Here is a 21,222-nt window from a genome sequence, read left to right as displayed (position 1 = left end):
TAAATGAAAAAATGACTATTTCGAATGACAGTATTCACTGATCACTTTATCATTATATTACTTGTCATTCTCAATTTTTATAGTTCATTTTTTTCTATGTGAACTTTAAGTTGATCATTATTGGAATTTTGAAAACATTCAAGACAAAAAAAATTTTAACTGAGTACTTTTCCTTAATGTTTTAAGCAAAAATATATATCATTCCACTTTAAAGTTTTGTTGGTTTGAAGAATATTAAGCAAAATGTACACGGAGAAAAATGTCAAGTGAATATGCCTATGCAGCACAGTAATAATTACATTACTCTATAGTTTGTGTATAAGAGCGGCAGGACACAAACTATAGAGTAATGTAAATATTACTGTGCTGCATAGGCATATTCACTTGACATTTCTCTTCGTGTAGACAACGGTTGACTCTGTGGGCCAGCCCCAAAATTTCAAGCTCTGTGAGCTCAAAAAAAAAAATTGTGAATACATTTTCAAGCTCTAAAATACTCTTGAATGCGTCTGCTTTTTTTTTTTTTATCTTCAAGCTCAAAAAAGTTACATAATTTTTGCAATACAGCAATACATATTACATTGAACTACGGAAATTTAAAAAATCTCGTAATCATAATAAAGAGTGAAAAGAGTTTTAAATTAGATCATAACTTCGAAATAGAGAACAGTAATTCCTTTAATGTTTAATTGACAATAGATTCGCGACTGACGAACGGATAGTAATAAATATGCAGTGATTGAAAGGGACGATGATGGTCAATTTGGTAATTTTTTAAACATTTAGTACATCATATTAGAAGGTATCTAGGAAAAATTGTTATTTTTTTCATTTTTCGGCATCAGTATCTCTCGACCGAACTAATGAGTTTCTGATTTAATTGATACTTTTTTAAGCTTTAAAAAATAAAAGACCAACGATTAAATATAAAATTAATTTATTGATTAATTGGCAAATCAAAACCACATAAAATCGCGAATAGATGAATTAGCTTGCTTATAAATTTTCCTCTATTCGGTTTCTTCTCTTTTTTTTATCTCGTTAATTAGAATTTCATACATTCCGAGCTGACTATCCAATATTGAATATTGTTTAATGAACATTTTCATTCATAAACTCTAACATATTAAAAATTCTTTCAACGTTATTATATATTTACGCGGTACTCGGCGCGAGCGATTATTTAATGATGCATGCAAGAACTCAAAGGCAAGATAATTATGAAATTCAAAATGAGAAGATATCATCACAAACTAAAATTCTAAAAATATAATCAAGAGTTCATAAATTTGTAAACAAAATTTAATTAGACATTCAAAAAGAAAAAAAACTATGAAAATTGAATTAATACCACGGAGTTCGTAATTCGTTAAAACTTTTTATTTTAGCAGAAAACTGAAAATTTCATTCGTTAATTCTCCAAAAAATTCAATAAATAATCTAAGATATCAAATTTATATGTATCAGTTTAGTAAATTTATAAACTTGCTAAGAAAGTGATATCTACTGTGATAAGTTATCTTATAAGTTATGCGTGTTTAATACTCTCGGATTAAAGGCAATTTAATGGATCGCGTGAACTATTTATATGAAGATATAGAATATGAACTTTCCAAATATCTAATGAAGATAACACATTGCTTATCTTGCTCTAGAAAAATGTATTTTCTAATTGTTGATTTTTTTAACATATAATATATTAAAAATAATAGGAAAAGTTAAGAGAAATGTAGTTTTTATTTTCATGAAAATCAGATAATAAATAATCATTTTTTGTCATAAAAAAAAATAGAGGGTTGATAGAAAAAAAAGTTTTAAAAAAGATATGTGAACTATTCATACTTTATGAAATATTTGTATCCGAATAATCCAATTGATCAAATATTTCTAGTAAGTCCATTAATTTTCGACTTTCCAGGCCAATGAAATTGTTCAAATAAACTATAAATTGACACTCTTTCCGGTCTTATCACTTGCTATTTATCACTCACTGATATAAGATATATGAATGCACCGTCGGTATAAAAGATACCAAAGCTCATGTAGAATGAAAGCACACACTATTTCTTGTTATCGACTTTGTCGACGACCAGCAAAACTACCCTCTAAAAACTCCACTCATATCTCGTGGCAATTAACTTCAAATTAAAAACTAAAAAAATATAACAGACGCACGTACATCGATTGCCATATTGAACACTAGTTGGAACATAATTTTAAAAAATAAATAATTTATATTCCTGATATGAATCAAAATTTGTATATCAATATAACTATGGATATGAAAAACAAATTATCTAATGTTTCCTCTAATTTTAAAAAATTAAAGTCATTATTAAATTTTTCATATTAACTCATTCTTATCAACCCCTTTATTTATTTGAAGTAACAGTCAATAATAACTTTTTTTTTAATTTAAATGTGTAATGGCAGTTGAAAATTTTGTGTTCTTGTGTATAAATATTCAATGGTGAAATGTTTGTGTCAATTATTTGACACCATCAAGTGTAAATTTAACTAGAGTTGGGTGTGTTATCTGATCTCAACAAATTTTAAACTTGTGTTATTGTTTAACACAAGTATAATGTGTTAAATTAACACAAAAAATTGAGTAGATCATTTTTTGATATGAGATTTGGGTTTAATTTAACACAAATTTTTCATCTGTGTATATATTGTAGTTTTAATATCATAAATGATATTCAATCGTCGAAACTAATATTTGGAATTTAAAGAAGAAACTTGAGAAGTATTTCAAAATTTAAATCAAAATATGAAGAAGAAAAATTAATATTTTTATGACGTTATTGCACACCTCAAACGCGAAGCAGAAAGGTCGGACTTTACTGTCGAAATGTCACCCCATTTTCTTATATTAAATCGTGTTTATTGCCTTTTAAATCCGTTGCCTTTTTTTAATTGAACAACACGTATTATTATGAAAAAATTCAATCGCCGCCTGTTAATCTGTCGTTCAAAAATAATGTGCGGCACAGATATCTCCAGAACGACGACGAAATGACCTAATTTTTTTTTTTTTTTTTTTTTTTTTTTTTCATTGTCTTCAGAATCATGCAGAGATGGTCCCTTTTGAAAATCACTTCTGTAGTCTTTTTCATTTTTTTTATAAAAAATCATTGCTGATAAAATTGACGGTTTGAAATTCAAATAAACACTATGCAGTCAATTTTCATTGACTGTTGCTGCTGCCACTACAGCAGCACCGGCATGACAATATTCATGATAAAAATGGCTGATTCAAAATTGTTTTTCTTCTAAATTTTATTTTCATTATAAATTTTTTCAAGCATCGTTGTGTACTTCATTTAAGTCTCATTAATTTTTTTTTGTTTTATTCATCATTTGATACTCTTTGTTTCGGTTAAGTAAAGAATTTTTGGTATCGTAAAGTCAAAAAATATTCCATGTTAATTGAATAGACAAAGTACTTTGTTAGCTTCAAAAGAATACACCTTTTGATAATTTATAAAAGCCAACTAATTATTTAGAATATAAAACTTGAGTTTGAGGTGTGCATTTTTGAACTTTCCAAATTTTTTTGTTTAAATTGATTGGTGTGCATAATAGATATCTTTTAGAGTCCTTTGAACATGGTTCCTGACGAAATCTAAAAAAGATGATACGTAATTGGCTATGAAGCTATATAAAGTTTTGAATGAAAAAATTGTAAAAACAAAAATAAATAAAAATAACGATATACTATAAATTATAAAAATATTACCATAGAATATCACTATCGCGCATGCTAAAAGTCATAGCCCATTGATTTTTGCAGCGTGCTATGTGCCAAGATGGCAGAACGCTTCCCCGGCATTGCTATTATCTTATGAATTCTTATCACGTGGATTTTAAGTATTTTAAAAATACATTAAAAATAACTCGAAAATCAATTTTATTAACTATATATTCATTTGTGCACGTGATTTTTTTATTATTTAAATTTTTTTATCAAATATATGTTTATGAATATGGTGTGTTCTTCAATGATGCACTCTATCAGATGACACTGATGAAAGGTAATTTTAAATTTTAAAAAATAATAAACCTATGCATACACATTAAAAAGAAGTTCTTTTTTTGTAGTAATTATTTAAATTTAATTAATCAGCAATATAAATTTTGTTATGAATCATATTGTGACACGTAATATCAAGAGTTTTGTTGTGAGTGGTTATCAACTACAATCATCGGTCTGAGTCTTTATCAAAATACTGTGAAAATATATGATAACAATGGAAGAAAATAGAATATTTATTTAAAATTTTACTTTATTTTTTTATTTGTATGACAATAGAAAGAAAAAATCATTTCAAATATTGTAGACAACTAAAGTTATCTCTTAATCATATGAGAAAAAATATTTGTCCTTAAATGGAGATTAAATATATGTGATTTTTATAACCCATTTTATAAAACAAATAATGTATTTATTTAATCAATCATAATTCAATTAAAATGTATGATTCAGAAATAAAATTATAAAAAGTTCTTGATGTAAAAAGTACAGATAAATTATTAACTAGGTGGGCTTAGTGTTATTTTTGAAATAAAAAAAAAATGCTATCATAGTGTCAATTTTTCTTTGTTGAATTTATTTGTTATTATACTAGTTATAATATTTTCAGTCCAGTTTTTTTTCTTACAGTAGTATTGTATTGACCACTTCGTTTTTATGTCCTATCGCATAGATCGAAGAGTGCAGACATTAAATATTTGATAGGTTCATTTCTATTATCATCTTACGTTTTAATATGACAGCTTTTTATTCTAATAGTAAAATAATCCTTCTGTGTGGGGAAAAATTGTTAATATAATGTAGAATATTAGGATGGATTGCTCTTTTTAATTTTTGAAAATTCAAAAACCATAACAATTATTATGTTAGTTACAGTAAGCATGCATTTAAATTCTTATATGAATTATTTTCAAATTCATTACCAACACAGTAAAAAATATTGTGTTAAAATCAACATAATTCTTCTGTTGAAAACGATCCATACAATATTTTGGTTTTTTTTTTAACACAAACTATTTGTTGCAAATTTTAATACAAAATTTGTGTTACAATTTAAACTTAAAACCCGAGGAATATGAGAGATAAATTTAGCACACATAAAAAATATTAACTTTTACATTTTATTTTTGTACTATAAACATTTATTAAATATAATTTATGTATATATATTGAGGTTATTAAAAGTGACAACAATTTTTATTTAAAACGCAACCATTTTTTGATAGTGAACAATAATTTTATTAAAGTCAAGAATAAAAACAAAATTATATAATATTTCATACCAGCTGCAACTGGTAAATAAACTAATTTCTTTTTGAAAAAAAAAAAAAACATATTTTTAATTAATGAAAAAATAATTATTACATTACATAAAATGATTCAAAATTATTACTGAATCTTTTTCTTTAGTATGATAAACGTTCCAACTTTTAATAACTGATAAATTCAATATATTAATAATAAAAATTTTAAAGTTAGAATGACATTTAAAAAATGTCGATTTCACTTTCATTGTTGTAATAATTTTTCCTTGACTATCGATTGATTATTCAACATAAATTTACAGTTACTTTTAAAGTAATACTTAATAAATGTTAATGATTTGAATTTTTGAACTAGATAACATTTTCAAAGTGTTAAGTAGTAGATCGATTCAAAATTTTAAAGCAACAAAGTGAAATATGTTGATTTAACACAGACCGTTAATACATATATATGCCCAACATTTTTTACTGTTTATTTAAAAAAAATTTTTTTTTACTTATAAAAAAAAACGTAATCGACAAATTTCGAAGTACTCGTAACTTTTCTTTTAACTATGATTTAAACTTTTCAAAGCTTAGATAAAAGTCAAAACATGTAGACAATAAAACTAAATCCATTATTTTTGTTATTAAACTTAGAAGAAAATTCAGCTCAAAGTTAAACACTGTCTTAAATATTAAAATTCCTTATGCAGAGTATTTTATTAAACTTTTTCTTTACATAGAAGCACTTTAAATCTTTTATTCGATTTTTTTTTAATTCTTAAAATAATAAAAGAAGTTATATTTCGAAAAGACAAATATTTTGTAAAGTTTAGCGTCATTAAAAATTTTAAAAGCTTTATTGGTAAATTAAAAACAATCTCATGTCTCTCGCAATTCAAAACTTCGGTTTAATTTCATTTTCATTATTAATCATAATCACATATCGACGTTCTAATTAGCAATTTGTCGAACTTAATATTTTTTAGTAGATGATTCTGTGCAATTTTCGGATAATAATAATGAGAAAAAATTTGAGTAGCCTAGACAAAAATATTTTACATGTATTAGATATGGAATTAATTTTTAAATAAAAAAGAAATTTTTTTTTCACATAAATAGAGGATTTTTAAAAATGGAGTTAAACAATTTGCTAATTAGAACATCGATATGTGATATAGCTTATAAGACGAAAAAATATTTAATAAACATGTGTTGAAATTATAATTTCAACCTGAGATTTATTATGCTATCTTTAAGAAGATAAGAGCAATTACATCATTACTCAGTAATATTCATTAATAAATATACATAATTTTTATGTGATTCTAAAAAAAAATCTAATCTCACGAAAGAAATCACACGTAAAACTGAATGTTAATATCGAATACAATTTCTTCATAAAAAACTTATATTTAAAATTTATTTTGTTCGGGTACACATTCTAAAAAAAAAAATTTTATAATATTTCGTTACATTAAATCTTGTAAAATTTTTTTATCAGATTTATTTCCGCAAAAAAAAAAAGATTTTCTTCATTCCATTGACCTTTCAATTGCAGTAGATTATTGATTCTATTTAATTCTTTATGTTATCTTTTTCTGGTCTTATCTTTTTCATATCGATCACAAAATAAACCAAAGAAAAAAATAATATATATATATAGATATATTAGCATTAAAAAATGTAATCAATTATAATTACAAGGATTAGAAAAATAATTTCTGTTGATGAATGAAATCTTTATTTATTATACATTAGAATCATGATAGTAATTAAAAAACCTCTTTCATTTTGTTTGTCATCCTACCGAGCACCTTTCTTTACCCCCATATAGTATATACGCGACGATAAGTTGCGTTGGCCACGAGCCAACATGAGTCATCGACTCCGAGAAACCCTCGCAGCTCACATCAGTTTGATGTTGGACGTAGTGCCGACGAATACATTGCGTTTAGACAACTCGACTAGACCGGCTACTCACATCACAACTCACATATGTTTTTTCGTCGCTTCATTTCTCTCCCTTGCATTACATTATTAGTATATAGAGTTTTTAGTTTGTCATAGTCTTTACTTTATCTTCTTGGCACAGAATTACCGAGTCGTTGATTCAACACACAAATCAAGTTCAACTATCACGCTTTTCAATGTGTCTGACGTTTTAAGAAAAAAAACATAATGAAATAAAATAAATAAGCTCTGCAGGGGATAATTTAACAACTTTTTCCTTAAAATTTATATTAACTTCATTTTTTAAATTTATTTTTACGGAGTGAACAGTTAAAACAAGCAACATGAATACTTTTAATTATTTTGGTAAGATCTTTATTGTTAATTATTTTATATATTTTTACATGATATATTTTACGTGTTTATTATATTAGTTGAAATTTTATTGGAGTAGCTGTTTTTTTTAATCATCAAAAAATTGTTTTTAAAAGTATGTTAGTAAGAAAAATTTTTAAAAATTTATTTACTATTTTTACGGATATTTTATGGTATATTTATACATAATTATAATTATAAACATAACATGTGTACAATTGTATGTATGAAACATGCAATAAGACAGTAAACGATATTGATTTTTGACAGCTGCTGCACATATTCACCAAAGACTCCGAGGGGTGCCAACCGAGACATGGTTGGATGTCATCCTCCTCCACATTAATATTATTCTTTTTTGAATTACTTTTATTTTTAAAACACTTATTTTACTATTTATTCATTGATATCAAAAAACAATTTTTTTTTTGTCAATTTGATATTTTAAAATTTTCTCTTCATATATATTTTCAGTATATGTGCAGATTTTTTCTGTACGCTAGTATTTAGTTAAAAGAAACGATTAAATTTTATGCTCAATATTTTCCATTATTATTTTTACTATAATTATAATTTAAAATTTTAAATCATTTATCTTTAATCTTAAAAATAAAAATTTTCTAAAAGCAATAATATGGGTATCGAAAGTAAATTTAATTAAACTTTATATTAATAACATTTTTTTTTTAACTTTGCGTGTAATTGATATTGATATTTATTATACTTATTAATATGAATGTGAATGCAGCGGACGTCAGGTGAATTTAAAATTATAAATAAATAGAGTAAATAATTAAAAAAGTAATATTTATAAAAAATGCACTTATTAATTTCAAAATTTTTTAAATGCGCATTTTTTTTAAATTCAATGTTATTAATTATTTGCTCTATTTATTCATAATTTTAAATTTATCTGATGTATGCTACATTCACACTCATTTATTAATCTTGAAGATCTTATAAATAAAAAAAATTAATAATTATAAAAAAAGTTAAACTTATACACCATCGATGAGTCAGTGTACAAAAATAATAACAATTTTGTCTTTTACTATTTTCAGGTACGGATGATGGAGGAACGGTTGGTAAAGGGTGAATACAGCCTGAGCACATCTGGAGTAGGTTCCCCAGCACACTCATTGGCGTCTACCTCGGGTACTCAGAATGACAAAATTGAAGAAGTTCATTGCGCTTGTATTTCAAAATTAGAAACACAAGTTGAAGAGCAGGTAAATTATTTTATAATTTAATTATTATTAACTATAATATTTATAAAAAATATTTTATTTGCAGAGACAATTACGACTTCAAGACGCGAAACAAGTTGAAGCAAAAGCCGCACGAATAAAAGAGTGGGTTACTAATAAATTACGAGAGTTAGAACAACAAAATCAACATTTACGTGAGCAAAACAACAAGTGTAATCAACAACTAGAACTTTTACGAAACCACATTACCAACATTGGCCTAAGACCTCTGGTAAATAATTAAAATAAAAGATTTTTTTTTATTTTAAATCAAATTGACTTTAAGTAACAAGAAAAAAAACTTTTTAATTTATAGGTGCCTGCTACAAGAGCATCTTTATCTTTAGAAGTTGATCAATCTTTACGCAGACGCTCAGAAAGTTTAGAAACAACACCACAAGTCATTTCTGAAAACGTGAATCAAACAACTACTGGGGACTTCCCACAGATAGGAATTCGCCATAGGCGACATCTATCCGCTTGTGGAACTATTCATCAGGGAATCACAACAAATATGGATTCAAGGTTAATTATTACTTTTTTTTTTTTATCAAAAATTATAACAGTTTCTTTTTATACACGTTTTTTGGTTTTTTTTTTTACTTTTAATAATTTTTTAATTTAAACAATACGATTCTCCGTGGGAGGCCTCACGACGTGATAGTGGCTTCCGCTTTTTAAATTTTGGTACCCTGTAACGTCCTGGGACTTCCTGAGGAGACCTAAGTTTCATGTTTTTTTTTTTTTTTTTTTTTTTTTCCAACTCAAAAACTATATATGATATATTTTTATAAAACCAATCCCTTATACTATATCCTTTACAAGAATATATCATTTTTAATAATAATACAAAAAATATATATATATATATATATATATATATATATATATATATATATATATATATATATAATAATAACAAACAATATTTAAATATTATAATTTTTTAATTTAACTCAACGTTTTGGGTTTACTTTAAAATAAATTAAATTTCAGCAGTTAAAAGTACAATTTTCGTTCAGTTCACAAAAATGTTTTTTATATCGCGTGAGTTTTACCAAAGAGTACGATTTGGCTTGAAATCTGTTAATTAATTCAATTATCATTAACAAACAAATACCAGGTTATGTATAACCGGTATCACAAATTATAGGTCGCTGTTGACAACGGACAGTCGAGGTACTTATATTTCGCACTGGTTTGAATCAGTGAACCTATTACTCACTGATTCAAATTAAGAGTATAGAGTGGGTACAAGTCAAAAAAGATATTTTTAAGAAATTATAGAGAACTAGAATAATCAAAAAACTTACTTATATATGTGATTTACAATGCAATAAACTGGAGAAATTTCAATTGTAAATTCTCAAGTATTAGAAAAAACCCAAGAGACAAAATTAAAAATTTTAAGTTTTCAAAAAAAAGGGTTGTAAGGATAGCCTAAGACAGATAGTAATAAAAATCTTTTTAAACAGTAACCTCTGTAAACACAAACAAATTTAGGTATTCACCAATTTTCGTATGTAGAAAAATAAAAATATTTGTTTAAGTGAATAAAAAAATAGATTATTATTTAATTTTAGCTTATTATCTGAGGAGTTAGCTGCAGCTGTGGAAAATTTGGTTATGCTTCCGAGTATACCAGGTGTCTCAGAGACAAGTCGTGACAGTGGTAGTTCAGAAGCTATACATGATTATGCTGAAATTTACACTCCTAGTCGTGAAGATATAAACTGGGTAAATCAATCTGGTGGTACAGCTGCTCCTCGACCACCAACACCACCTTTGCATAGATTTCCAAGTTGGGAAGCTAAAATATATCAAGTGATTAAAATTTTATAATAGACAACTAGATAAATTGTTATATTTTTTACTCCTGATTATAAAAATTTTTAAATTATCAAACAGGTTGCTGATGGTGGACTTGGTATTGGACCTCCTACAAATGAAGATACATCTGGTATTCCTTCATCTACATCTAATACCACTTCGTCAAAACACTCTCACACTGCGGGTCATAATTTGACAACTCATAATTCCCAAGGATACTGTGATATATCTGTACCAGTTTACGCTACAGTTAAAGGTAAATTTTAATTTAAAATATACCATTTGTTTAAAGTATTATACTTACAATATTTATAGGCCGGGCAAGTCAAATCAGATCTATGCCATTTGGAGATAGCTCTGATGACAGTTCTGATGGTGAAGAACACGCGAATCCAACAGAGACAAATACAAGAATAACGAATAGCTCATCGGACAATACTGACACATCACTTGGTAGTGGCAGTAGCCCCTCAAAAAGCATAAAAACTACCAGTAGTCTCAGTCCAGCTAAACGAAGTTCAAGTGGTTCTCCAAGTAAAAGCGTAAAACGAGGTTAGTAAAAGATAAAATTGCTCAGCTCAATTGCGAAGCATTGAGATGTGTTCTACTAACGCTTACTAGATCCCAACTGATTCACTCACGTAAAAAACATATTTACACTCATTTACATATTCTCAACTAGAACTAAGTTCATATCATTTGAAAGATAATTTATCAAAAAATAAAACGAACATAATTTCGAATGATTTTTTTGTAAAATAAGGATTGAAAAAAAATCAAATTTTTAAAAAATCTGTGATGTCCGTCAGTTTGTACGAATGGTGGTAAACACAATAACTTCAAAAATATACAACTGATTGATCTATCTTCTTTTTTTTACACTTTAATTCGTAAATAGAAGAACCCTCTTGAAAATCACTATCCGAATTCTTTTTGTTTAATGTTAATTCATATAAACTTAGAACTGACATTTAATGAAAAAAATTTAGCTGAGCCAATTTGGTTAATAAGTTTAATCATTTATTTGAACTATAGTGATTCAAACTTCATGTTAGAAATTTTTAATGTTGCTTACTGTTATTAAAACTTTTAACAGTTTAATACCAAACATATTATGAGAAATCTACTTCCATTTCGGCTACCGAATGACCTTTTTTAAAATTTTTTTTTCTTACTATTATTATTGTAATTATTAATACTTTGTGAATAAGTAAATGAGTTATGCCTATTTGAATTTTCAAACTTTTTCAATTTTTACACATTACCCTAGCGGATCCAAATTACGGTAAATTGTCGTATTTTACAGTGAAGTACCATATTTTATCACAAAATACCGTAATTGACCCGCTTTGCGATAATTTACGGTATTCAGACGAATACCCGTAAAATACCGCAAACTTGCCGTATTAAACCGCACTTTTACCGTAAGATATCGCAGTATTATCACAAATTTACGATAAATTTCCACAAATTTATTGTAAAGTTGTCATTAAATGCGGTATTTTATCACGAATTACCGGATTTTACAGTTAAATACCGCATTTTACGGTAATTTAGTTGAATACGATAAATCCCGATATTTTTACAGTAAATTACCGTGATTCGGATCCGCTAGGGTGTTTTTCATTTAAAATGAATTATTTATCCAACAGATATATCGTTAGAATCTGGTCTATCTGAGGACTATGCTATTCCTCCTGATGCTTTAAGTTCTACCTCAATTGAATCTAGTATGCCGAGTTTATTAATGCGTGTAGCTGGTGAAAGTCCAAAAAAATTAGAATCTTTGGAGAAAGCTGGCCATCTAGCTAAGCTTGGCGGTAAATTAAAAACTTGGCGAAAAAGGTGGTTTGTATTAAAAAATGGGACTCTAATGTATTGGAAGAGCCAAAATGATGTTAATAGAAAACCTCAAGGCCAAGTAATATTGGATGATATCTGCAGGTAATTATTTATTATACTTATTTAAATACTAATTTAACTAATTGGTGTAAAATATATTCAATTTATAGAATAAACAGAGCTGAAGGTGCTGCTACTTTTGAAATTTCAACGGGCAAAAAAACCTATTATTTAACTGCAGATTGTATTGCAACTATGGAAGACTGGATAAGAGTTTTACAAAATGTTCAAAGGCGAAACGCAACAAAGTTATTGCTCAGTAGAGAAGACAATAAACCAACGATTCAGGGTTGGTTGACCAAAGTTAAAAATGGTCATGCCAAAAAATGTTGGTGTGTGCTTATTGGAAAAATGTTTCTTTATTTCAAATGTCCTAGTGATACGGTAAGTATCCATTCAAAATTTAAATTATTATAATTTTATGTTTTATTCTAAAATAATACCATTAATAATAAATTATTTATTGAATTCATTAGAATCCTATTGGCCAAATAAATATGCGAGATGCACGTGTTGAAGAAGTAGAACATGTTTCGGATAGTGATAGTGAAGAAAGAGACGCTGAATGTCCGCATGAAAGAACAATTGGAATTTTCCCAACTCATCAAGGACCCACATATTTATTAATGCCTCACAAACAAGATAAAGATAATTGGCTTTATCATTTAACAGTAGTTTCTGGTGGTGGTCCAAATGCTGGTACTCAGTACGAACAATTGGTTCAAAGATTGATGGAAACTGACGGTGACCCAGGTTGTGTTCTTTGGCGGCATCCATTGTTACTACATACTAAAGAAAACATCACTAGTCCATTAACAAGTCTTACATCAGAAGCATTGCAATCTGAAGCTATTAAATTATTCAAAGTACGATTATCAAAAAAAAAAAATGTATATTTTTTTTAAATAATTACTATAACTTATGTTTTTTTCAGGCATGCCAACTTTTTATGTCAGTGGCAGTAGAACAAGCTGGAATAGATTATCATGTGGTACTCGCACAAAATGCACTACAACAGTGTTTAGATCAACCTGAACTTCAGACTGAATTTATATGTGCGCTAGTAAAACAGACAAGCCGTCACACACACCAGCGCTTGGGCGTACAGGTAAAAAAGGCCGCCAGACTTGTGTCGCTGAGTACTGCGCGTGTTGTAAGTCTTGCTTATTGTTTAACAAAAGATACCAACTCGTATACCATTTTTTAACGATCAAAATTTATTTATGTTAAATTTTTATTAGTACTTTTATTGCTAAAATAAAGATTGCCCATAAATTATTTATTTATTATCGTAATGCTCAAAAAATGGTATAACGAATAAACTTGGTCAAGTATTATTTTATATAATTATAACAACTGTAACAAATGTGTGACTAACTCAATTACTTAACATTAACTATCACAGTAAAAAATATTGTGATAAAATCAATAAAATTCATATGTTAAAAACGGTCCACACAATTTTTCTTTTTTTTTTTTTTTTTTAACACAGACTGTGGTGAATTTTCACACAAAATTTGAGTTGAAATGTAAAAACGAAATTCGAGAAATAGGATAAGTAAATTTAACACTTTTTACTGTCCGCGGCGACACTCAAAAAAATGTTAACTTTCACATTTTATTTCTGTACACTGAATATTCATTAAATATAATTTATATAAACATTAAAGTTATCGAAAGTGTCAACAATCATTGTGTAACATTCAGCAATTTTTTTATAGAGAAAAATATTTTTATTAGAGTCAATATTGGTAATTTGGATTTGTGTACTGGGTAATATTTTTAAACTGCTAAAGGAAAAGGGGTCTGAGATACAAAAAAAGAGGATATTTTTATGATTTTTTTTTCAGAGTGCCTTCTTTATTAAAATCATTCCAAAAATATTCTGCTAAATTTTCATAAAAAAATATTGAAAAATAAGCCAGTGGTAGTGGGGAGAGACGAGCAACCCAAAAAAAAGTATCTATACTGTAAGCAAGATAACTTATGATTACTTCATTTGAAATCAAAAAAGTTTCTTTAATACATAAGTTTATCTTAGATTTGAACGAAGGATTTTTTTTTTCAATAACCACTTATTTTTTAATGAAACAAAAAGAGCAATTTTTGGCAAAAATCAGAGTTTTTTGATTGCTCCTTTACCAAAAATTAAAAAATGAATATTTTGTTTATTCCTTCATTCAAATCCAAGACAAACTTATGTACTAAAAAAATCTTTTTGGATTTTTTATTTCAGATGAGTCATGAGTTATACAGTCTACGGCATGGAGACTTTTTTTTTAAAGTGATTCGTCTCTCCCCACTACAACTGGATAATTTTTCAATATTTTTTTATGAAAATTTAGCAGAATATTCTTGGAATGATGCTTAATAATGTTACAAATTTTGAGAATTTTAATAACGACGACTCTGAAAAAAAATCACAAAAATATCCTCTTTTTTTTGTATCTTCGACCCCTTTCTCTTTTCAAGTAGTAGATTGATTCAAAATTTTAAAGTAACATAATGTGTTGATTTAACTTAAAGTAATCAACATAACAATTTTGCTACGGACCGTTTTCAACACAAACACACACTATTTTTTACTGTGTAAAGTGTATTGTGTTTATAGTTATTAATAATTGCACACCTCGAACGTGAAGCGGAGAGCTAGTGCTCTACTGTCACTAAATTTTTTATTTTTTTCACGGAGTTAAATAATAATTCACTTGGTACTATTTTTATATTATTTATTGCAAATAGTTACGCACAATAATACTTGACTAAGGACTAATTAAAAAAGAAATTTTAATTTATAACATCCATTGTCATTTTCATTTGCCGCTTTGAATGCGCTATGTTGTGCGCTTTCTAACATTTGAGATGCATGAATGTATATTTCCTATAATCGTTTCATACCATTAACATGCACCAATTAATTAAGTACATTTGTTTAATCACGTATGTTTTAATTAATTCATTATATCAAATTATTATCTTAATCATAATCCCTCACGTGAAATGAACGTAATTTGATAAATTCTTCTTCTCTACTATAATTCATCAATACATTAGAAAAAAAAATGTATTTATATATATAAAACCAAATAAATAATATAATTAGATAATTAATATTTAACTATATTATTCTGATAAATTTTTCAAAATGCGTTTATTTACACATACACTTGCAAAATGGTATGTTGGTGTACATCAGAACCAAAACACACAGAACAACATTATTAGAATCAACTTTTTGCCTCTAATCAGTTGATTTCGCAATTAGATTGAGATACTTATTTTTTTTGTCGTATGCTGCTTAATAAATTAAGTTATAGTTAATTATTACAGCAAAATATTATACCCGGATTTAATTAAGCCAGAAATTTTATCTTACACTGAGTGAATTACAACGAATGATATGAATAAAAGAGTGAACCTTTGGTCCCCGCTTTTAATTATCATTGTTAAAAGTGACAATGCGTTGTGATTGTTTTTTATTCAAACTGCCATTAAAATATTTTTTTTTTGTTAATAACTTCATTGCTTTAAATTCACATTATTTTATTTATTAATCAATTTATTTGTAATTAACATACCGGGATTTTTTAATATCTTGCACTTCATTTATTATATATTAAATAGTAAATATATAAAATAAAAAGCCAATAATTGTTTTATCAACTATTACTCATTGCTACATATATTTTTTCTTAAATAATTATTCGACTTAGTTTCAAATTCTCTTATTGCTTTTTTATCTTTTATTGTTCATCGCCATTATTTTGAATTATAAAAAATATTTTTATAACAAAAAAAAATTCAAATTGAAAAGAAATAAAAATAAAATACTTGTTAGAAATGAGGGCAGATATGAATTGAATTGATAAGGGGTTAGATGTAAAAGATAAAAAAAATTCGACAAGAAGGGTATTAGAATATGTTAGGTGTGGGTCCAAATGCACGGATGATAGTAGTACGCCAGCATACCATTACAGCAACTCCTTCTGTGCGCCACGCAATCGCTCTTCACTTGCGATACGCAAAGCCCCGCGGCAAACGGCGGCGGTGAAAATGCGGATGCGCAGTCGACGGCCTCAACTTCTCACAGTCCTCCGCTCACGCAGGGTCATTCAACATCAAATATTTTGGACTGCAAAACAAATCCTGCTCAGTACGTCCTCGTTCAAGGATGGCAGTTACTCGCTCTTGCTGTTTCACTCTTCTTACCAAGGAACAATCGTCTACTCTGGTATTTAAAGCTCCATCTCCAAAGAAATGCTGATTCTAAGTAAATATTTTATTTTATTACTTTTTTTTGTTTATAATAATTATAATTCATGGTGGCCACATTTTTGGAAAACCTAGAAATGTCAGAGAATTATAAATATACTAGAAAAATCAGGAAAAAGTCAGGGAATTTCTTCACAAAGCTGGGAAAATTTTTACTTTTTTTTCTTTTGACTGAAAAATCCGATAAATTTTTTTTTGTCGAAACTATTTAAAAAGTGGCGCGGCTCGAATGCAATTGTAATGCCATTTTGAAAAAAAATTAGTAGAAATTGATTCCAATAGCAAAAAAATGAAGCAGTTAGAATTAAAAAAGCTGTTAGAAAAAAAAAGTTTTAGTAGAAACCAATCGTCAGGATCTTGCAGCTATTTACATGCATATTGACAAGTTAAAAAACCAAAAACATTAAAAATATACATAAGTATTGAACTAATAAGTTTCACTATATTTATTATTCCCGTATTTGATTAATGTTTTATTAATATTCTATGAAACGTTTTTATTTATGAAATTTATTCTAGTGAAAGTAAAAAATTTATTTATATTTTATTATAGAGTAAGTTATATAAAAACATAGATTTAAAATAAAGAATAAAAAATCATTCATTTAATAAATGAAAAAAAATCTATGAACATTGACAAACAATAAAATAAAGTTTCATTTAGCGACAATGATTGATTATTTATTGAACTGACTTATGCCATTTTATTTTGAATTAAATGAATATTTCTAATGACTTAATACTACTACATATGGCGAGGGAATTTTTAAATTATTTGACTGGAATACCTGGAAAAGTCAGGGAATTTCAGTTTCAAAATCTGTGGTCACCATGTAACTACTTATTGTATATTAATAATTAAATATATTTATTTATTTTTAGAACGGAGTGTGGAAAATATGCAGCATACTGTGAACGTGCACTGGAAAGAACTCTTCAGAATGGAGGAAGAGAAGTTAAACCTTCTCGAATGGAAGTTTTATCAATACTATTAAAAAATCCGTATCATCATTCGCTACCTCATGCTATTCCAGTTCACTTTCTCAATGGAACTTATCAAGTTGTTAGTTTTGATGGCAGCACGACAATTGAAGAATTTTTACATACTCTTAATCAAGAGATCGGCTGCCGTGATGCTCATCAATCAGGCTTCACTTTATTCAGCGACGATCCTATTGAAAAAGATTTAGAGCATTTTATTGATCTTCAAGCTAAGCTTTGCGATATTATTTCTAAGTGGGAAACAGCTTTACGAGAAAAAGGTTCGGGAAAATTTGAAAATACTCGAGTTATACAGCTGACGTACAAGTCAAGATGTTATTGGCGATCAGCGGCTAAAATGGAAACCGATCGAGAACGTCTGTTGTTGTGCTACCAAGTTAATCAACAAGTTGTACAAGGAAAATTTCCATTGAATCGTGATTTAGCTTTTGAGCTTGCTTCACTTATGGCACAGGTAAGTTTATTATTTTTAAATTTATCAATGCATGCTATTTATTTATTTTATTTTTAATATTATGTAGATTGATTTTGGAGAATACAACCATGACAAAATACGTGGAAGTGGACCTGCCAATAATCCAAGTCATTTAATACTTCAGGCATTAGATAAATTTTTCCCAATACGTTATCGATCAAATATTTCAACGGATCAATTGAGGTTTGGGTTTTATTATTTATTAAAATTATTTTTATTTATTGTTTTATATATATTTATATAACGAAATATTGATTGCAGAGAGTTACAAGAAAAATTGCAAGAAAAATGGGTTGGATTACGAGGTCGCAGTGTAATTGATTGCGTTAGAATTTATCTTACTTGCACTCGAAAATGGCCTTTCTTTGGTGCAACTTTATACCAAGCAAAAGTATGTTATTAATTTTTTTAATTAAATAGTTTCTCCACGACAATTTGACACATAAATAATAAGTAATCAAATGTTTATTCTTGTTTTCTAAGAGTTTACTCTCGCTATTGATGCGAAATGACCTTCATTTTTATGGTCAATCAGATCATGAGAAATTTACTGACAATTGTTTGTCAATTGATCTCAAAAATAACCGATTTGTTTATTCAAAAAAATTCGTAAAAAATTTCTCTTCACTTCGATTTAGTTGCGAAATGATAGTCAAAAATTTTTCTGTCGTTTAATAAAATAAAATAATAAAATCATAGGGTAGTGGACAGTAATTCAAAAATTATAATTTAATTCTGACCATAAAAGTGGACGTTTTGTCCCTTTATTGGGACTTCTTCAACAACTAAAACAAGTCATTATAAATAATGTACAAAATTATATAAATAAACAATTAATGTTACAATCCCATGGTGCAATGTAACCAATCACAAATATGATCACATTTTACAGTGATCATATAAATTATATCATCTACTAAATATTTTTGAGACACACGTCATCTTGGTTAATGATATAAAAATTTAAAATTTTAATTACAATAAATAGATAACATTTCAATAAAATAAAGATAAACTCCAATTTCAGTTTTATAAAATAATTTTCATAAATTACGAGAACTGGTATTAAATTTAAAAAATGACCGTTGGTTAATTTTTCGTTGATCAATTGACGTCAATTGTTTAACAATTGCTAGACAAATTTTCCGTTTTCCATCACTAATCTCTTACACTAGGTATACAGTCAGTTAAAACTATAACATGGCACCCTCTCAAAATATTTGCAATAGAATAAAATTTGATTGCAAATATTTTCTACTTTTAACGATCAAAATTTACGTTTGTCAATTTGCAAGGGAAATTACATTCTTCAAATAATAAATATCTTTTTACTGTAAAAAATTAAATATACTTGTTTATTTTTTTTTCAGCTCAAACAAGCAGAACCTATTACATTATGGATTGCAGTCTCAGAAGATAGCGTTACATTACTCGAATTACAATCAATGGCAGTAATGTATCGTTATAATTACGCCAACATAATAACATTTGGTGGATGCTTGGATGATTTCATGCTCGTTGCGTGTCCTGATGAAGGCGTAGCTGAACAAAAATTAATATTTGCCCTCAGTAAACCCAAGGTATAATTAGTTATTAATTAATGTAAGCGCGTATTAATTATTCAAGTTAATGATAAATTAAAATATAATTTCTTTTTTACTTATAGATTTTGGAAATAACTTTACTAATTGCTGATTATATGAATGCTTTGGGTCATACTTTACCCGGCACTCCTCAAATGAATACGTTAACACGAAATGGATCACACAGATCAATTAAATCTACAATGAGACATACTACTGGTAAATTAATTTCTTTGTAATATTAAGGGTATTCTCAGACAATACTATCCACTTTTTAAAAATATTTAATGGCTGAACTGTCATGCCCGTATTGAAATGTTATTATTGGATGTACAAATAAATTTTAGGACACTTCAAAAAATTCAAAATTTATTTTTAGCAAAAGTAAAAAACATCTAAATTATCTCCGTCGCCTAATTTACGGATGCTTTCCGCAAAGAAAGTGTCGTCTTGCGAGACATACAGTTATCAAGCCATTTTTATACGTCTTAAAATGTTTTGAATCACACATGAAACAATTCCTTTTGCATTTTCCGAAACAAGTGAAAGGCAGTTGGAGTTTTGTCAGGCAAATACGTATCTGAAGATCGGAACGTTTTTTGCACAACGAAAAAAAAAAAGAATTGGAAAGTAAAAAATCTACTGGATAAATAAATTTCTGAAATGTTGGTATATAGATGTTGGTATGTCAGCCAAAAATCTTAGGCCACCCCAACCACCAGAAATACCCCTTAAGTAGTAAAATAACATAAATTTTTTTCATTTTCGTTACGTGAAAAACGTTCCGATTTTCAGGTACATTGGCTAATACTTCGGGTGCGGCAAATCTTCCTATCCAAGAGCCATTTACGTTTCCTTGACTGAGCTTTATCGAGATATAATTTTGAAAATAAAATTACTTACAATTAGTATCTATTGGGAATTAAACAAAATTTGGTAAATAAATTTCACTAAAATCTTCATGTCAATATTATAATTCGAAATATAAAATTTTGTAGACTAAAATTTAGTTACCAAATTTCGTCTGACTCTTAATTGATAATTACAGTAAGTAATTTTTTTTTAGATCTACATCGACGAAATCGTAAATATTTTGTCCTTTTTTCAATAAATACTCTAATTTTTTTTTAATTAATTAATAAAATTTTGATACAGACATGACAATTATGAGTCATTGGTTATTTTAAAAAAGTTGGGGGTATTGTCTGAGAATGCCTTTAAACAAAACAATAACTAACCCAAGTAGCATGGAGGCAGCTTTAGGATGTCTTAGGGAGGAAAGCGGTTTGAGATACAGAAA

At 27.4% G+C, this 21,222-nt stretch overlaps 1 protein-coding gene across 6 annotated transcripts in view; it reads left to right on the top strand.

The window, feature by feature from the left end:
• LOC103572043 (uncharacterized protein CG43867) overlaps nucleotides 1-21,222 on the top strand; it is a 65,220-nt gene that overhangs the window by 38,375 nt on the left and 5,623 nt on the right. For 3 of the 6 annotated variants that reach the window (XR_001345407.2, XM_014444775.2, XM_014444774.2), the window contains exons 4-19: nucleotides 8,673-8,840; nucleotides 8,905-9,090; nucleotides 9,175-9,383; nucleotides 10,442-10,682; nucleotides 10,767-10,944; nucleotides 11,004-11,240; nucleotides 12,341-12,632; nucleotides 12,701-12,974; nucleotides 13,067-13,456; nucleotides 13,525-13,743; nucleotides 16,568-16,860; nucleotides 17,745-18,318; nucleotides 18,386-18,522; nucleotides 18,601-18,730; nucleotides 19,710-19,919; nucleotides 20,006-20,141. Coding sequence is in view for 5 of the 6 variants with exons in the window: in XM_014444775.2 (XP_014300261.1) it covers nucleotides 8,673-8,840; nucleotides 8,905-9,090; nucleotides 9,175-9,383; nucleotides 10,442-10,682; nucleotides 10,767-10,944; nucleotides 11,004-11,240; nucleotides 12,341-12,632; nucleotides 12,701-12,974; nucleotides 13,067-13,456; nucleotides 13,525-13,743; nucleotides 16,568-16,860; nucleotides 17,745-18,318; nucleotides 18,386-18,522; nucleotides 18,601-18,730; nucleotides 19,710-19,919; nucleotides 20,006-20,141 (3,874 nt within the window). In the remaining variant the exon portion in view is untranslated. The remainder of the gene's footprint in view (nucleotides 1-8,672; nucleotides 8,841-8,904; nucleotides 9,091-9,174; nucleotides 9,384-10,441; nucleotides 10,683-10,766; nucleotides 10,945-11,003; nucleotides 11,241-12,340; nucleotides 12,633-12,700; nucleotides 12,975-13,066; nucleotides 13,457-13,524; nucleotides 13,744-16,567; nucleotides 16,861-17,744; nucleotides 18,319-18,385; nucleotides 18,523-18,600; nucleotides 18,731-19,709; nucleotides 19,920-20,005; nucleotides 20,142-21,222) is intronic. The other 3 variants (XM_014444778.2, XM_014444776.2, XM_014444777.2) reach the window with 3 other exon arrangements.

Source organism: Microplitis demolitor, chromosome 5 (genome assembly GCF_026212275.2).
Source record: "Microplitis demolitor isolate Queensland-Clemson2020A chromosome 5, iyMicDemo2.1a, whole genome shotgun sequence".
NCBI lineage: Eukaryota > Metazoa > Arthropoda > Insecta > Hymenoptera > Braconidae > Microplitis > Microplitis demolitor.
Note: the sequence above shows the minus strand (reverse complement) of the source record. Positions and strands in the feature narration are given on the sequence as shown.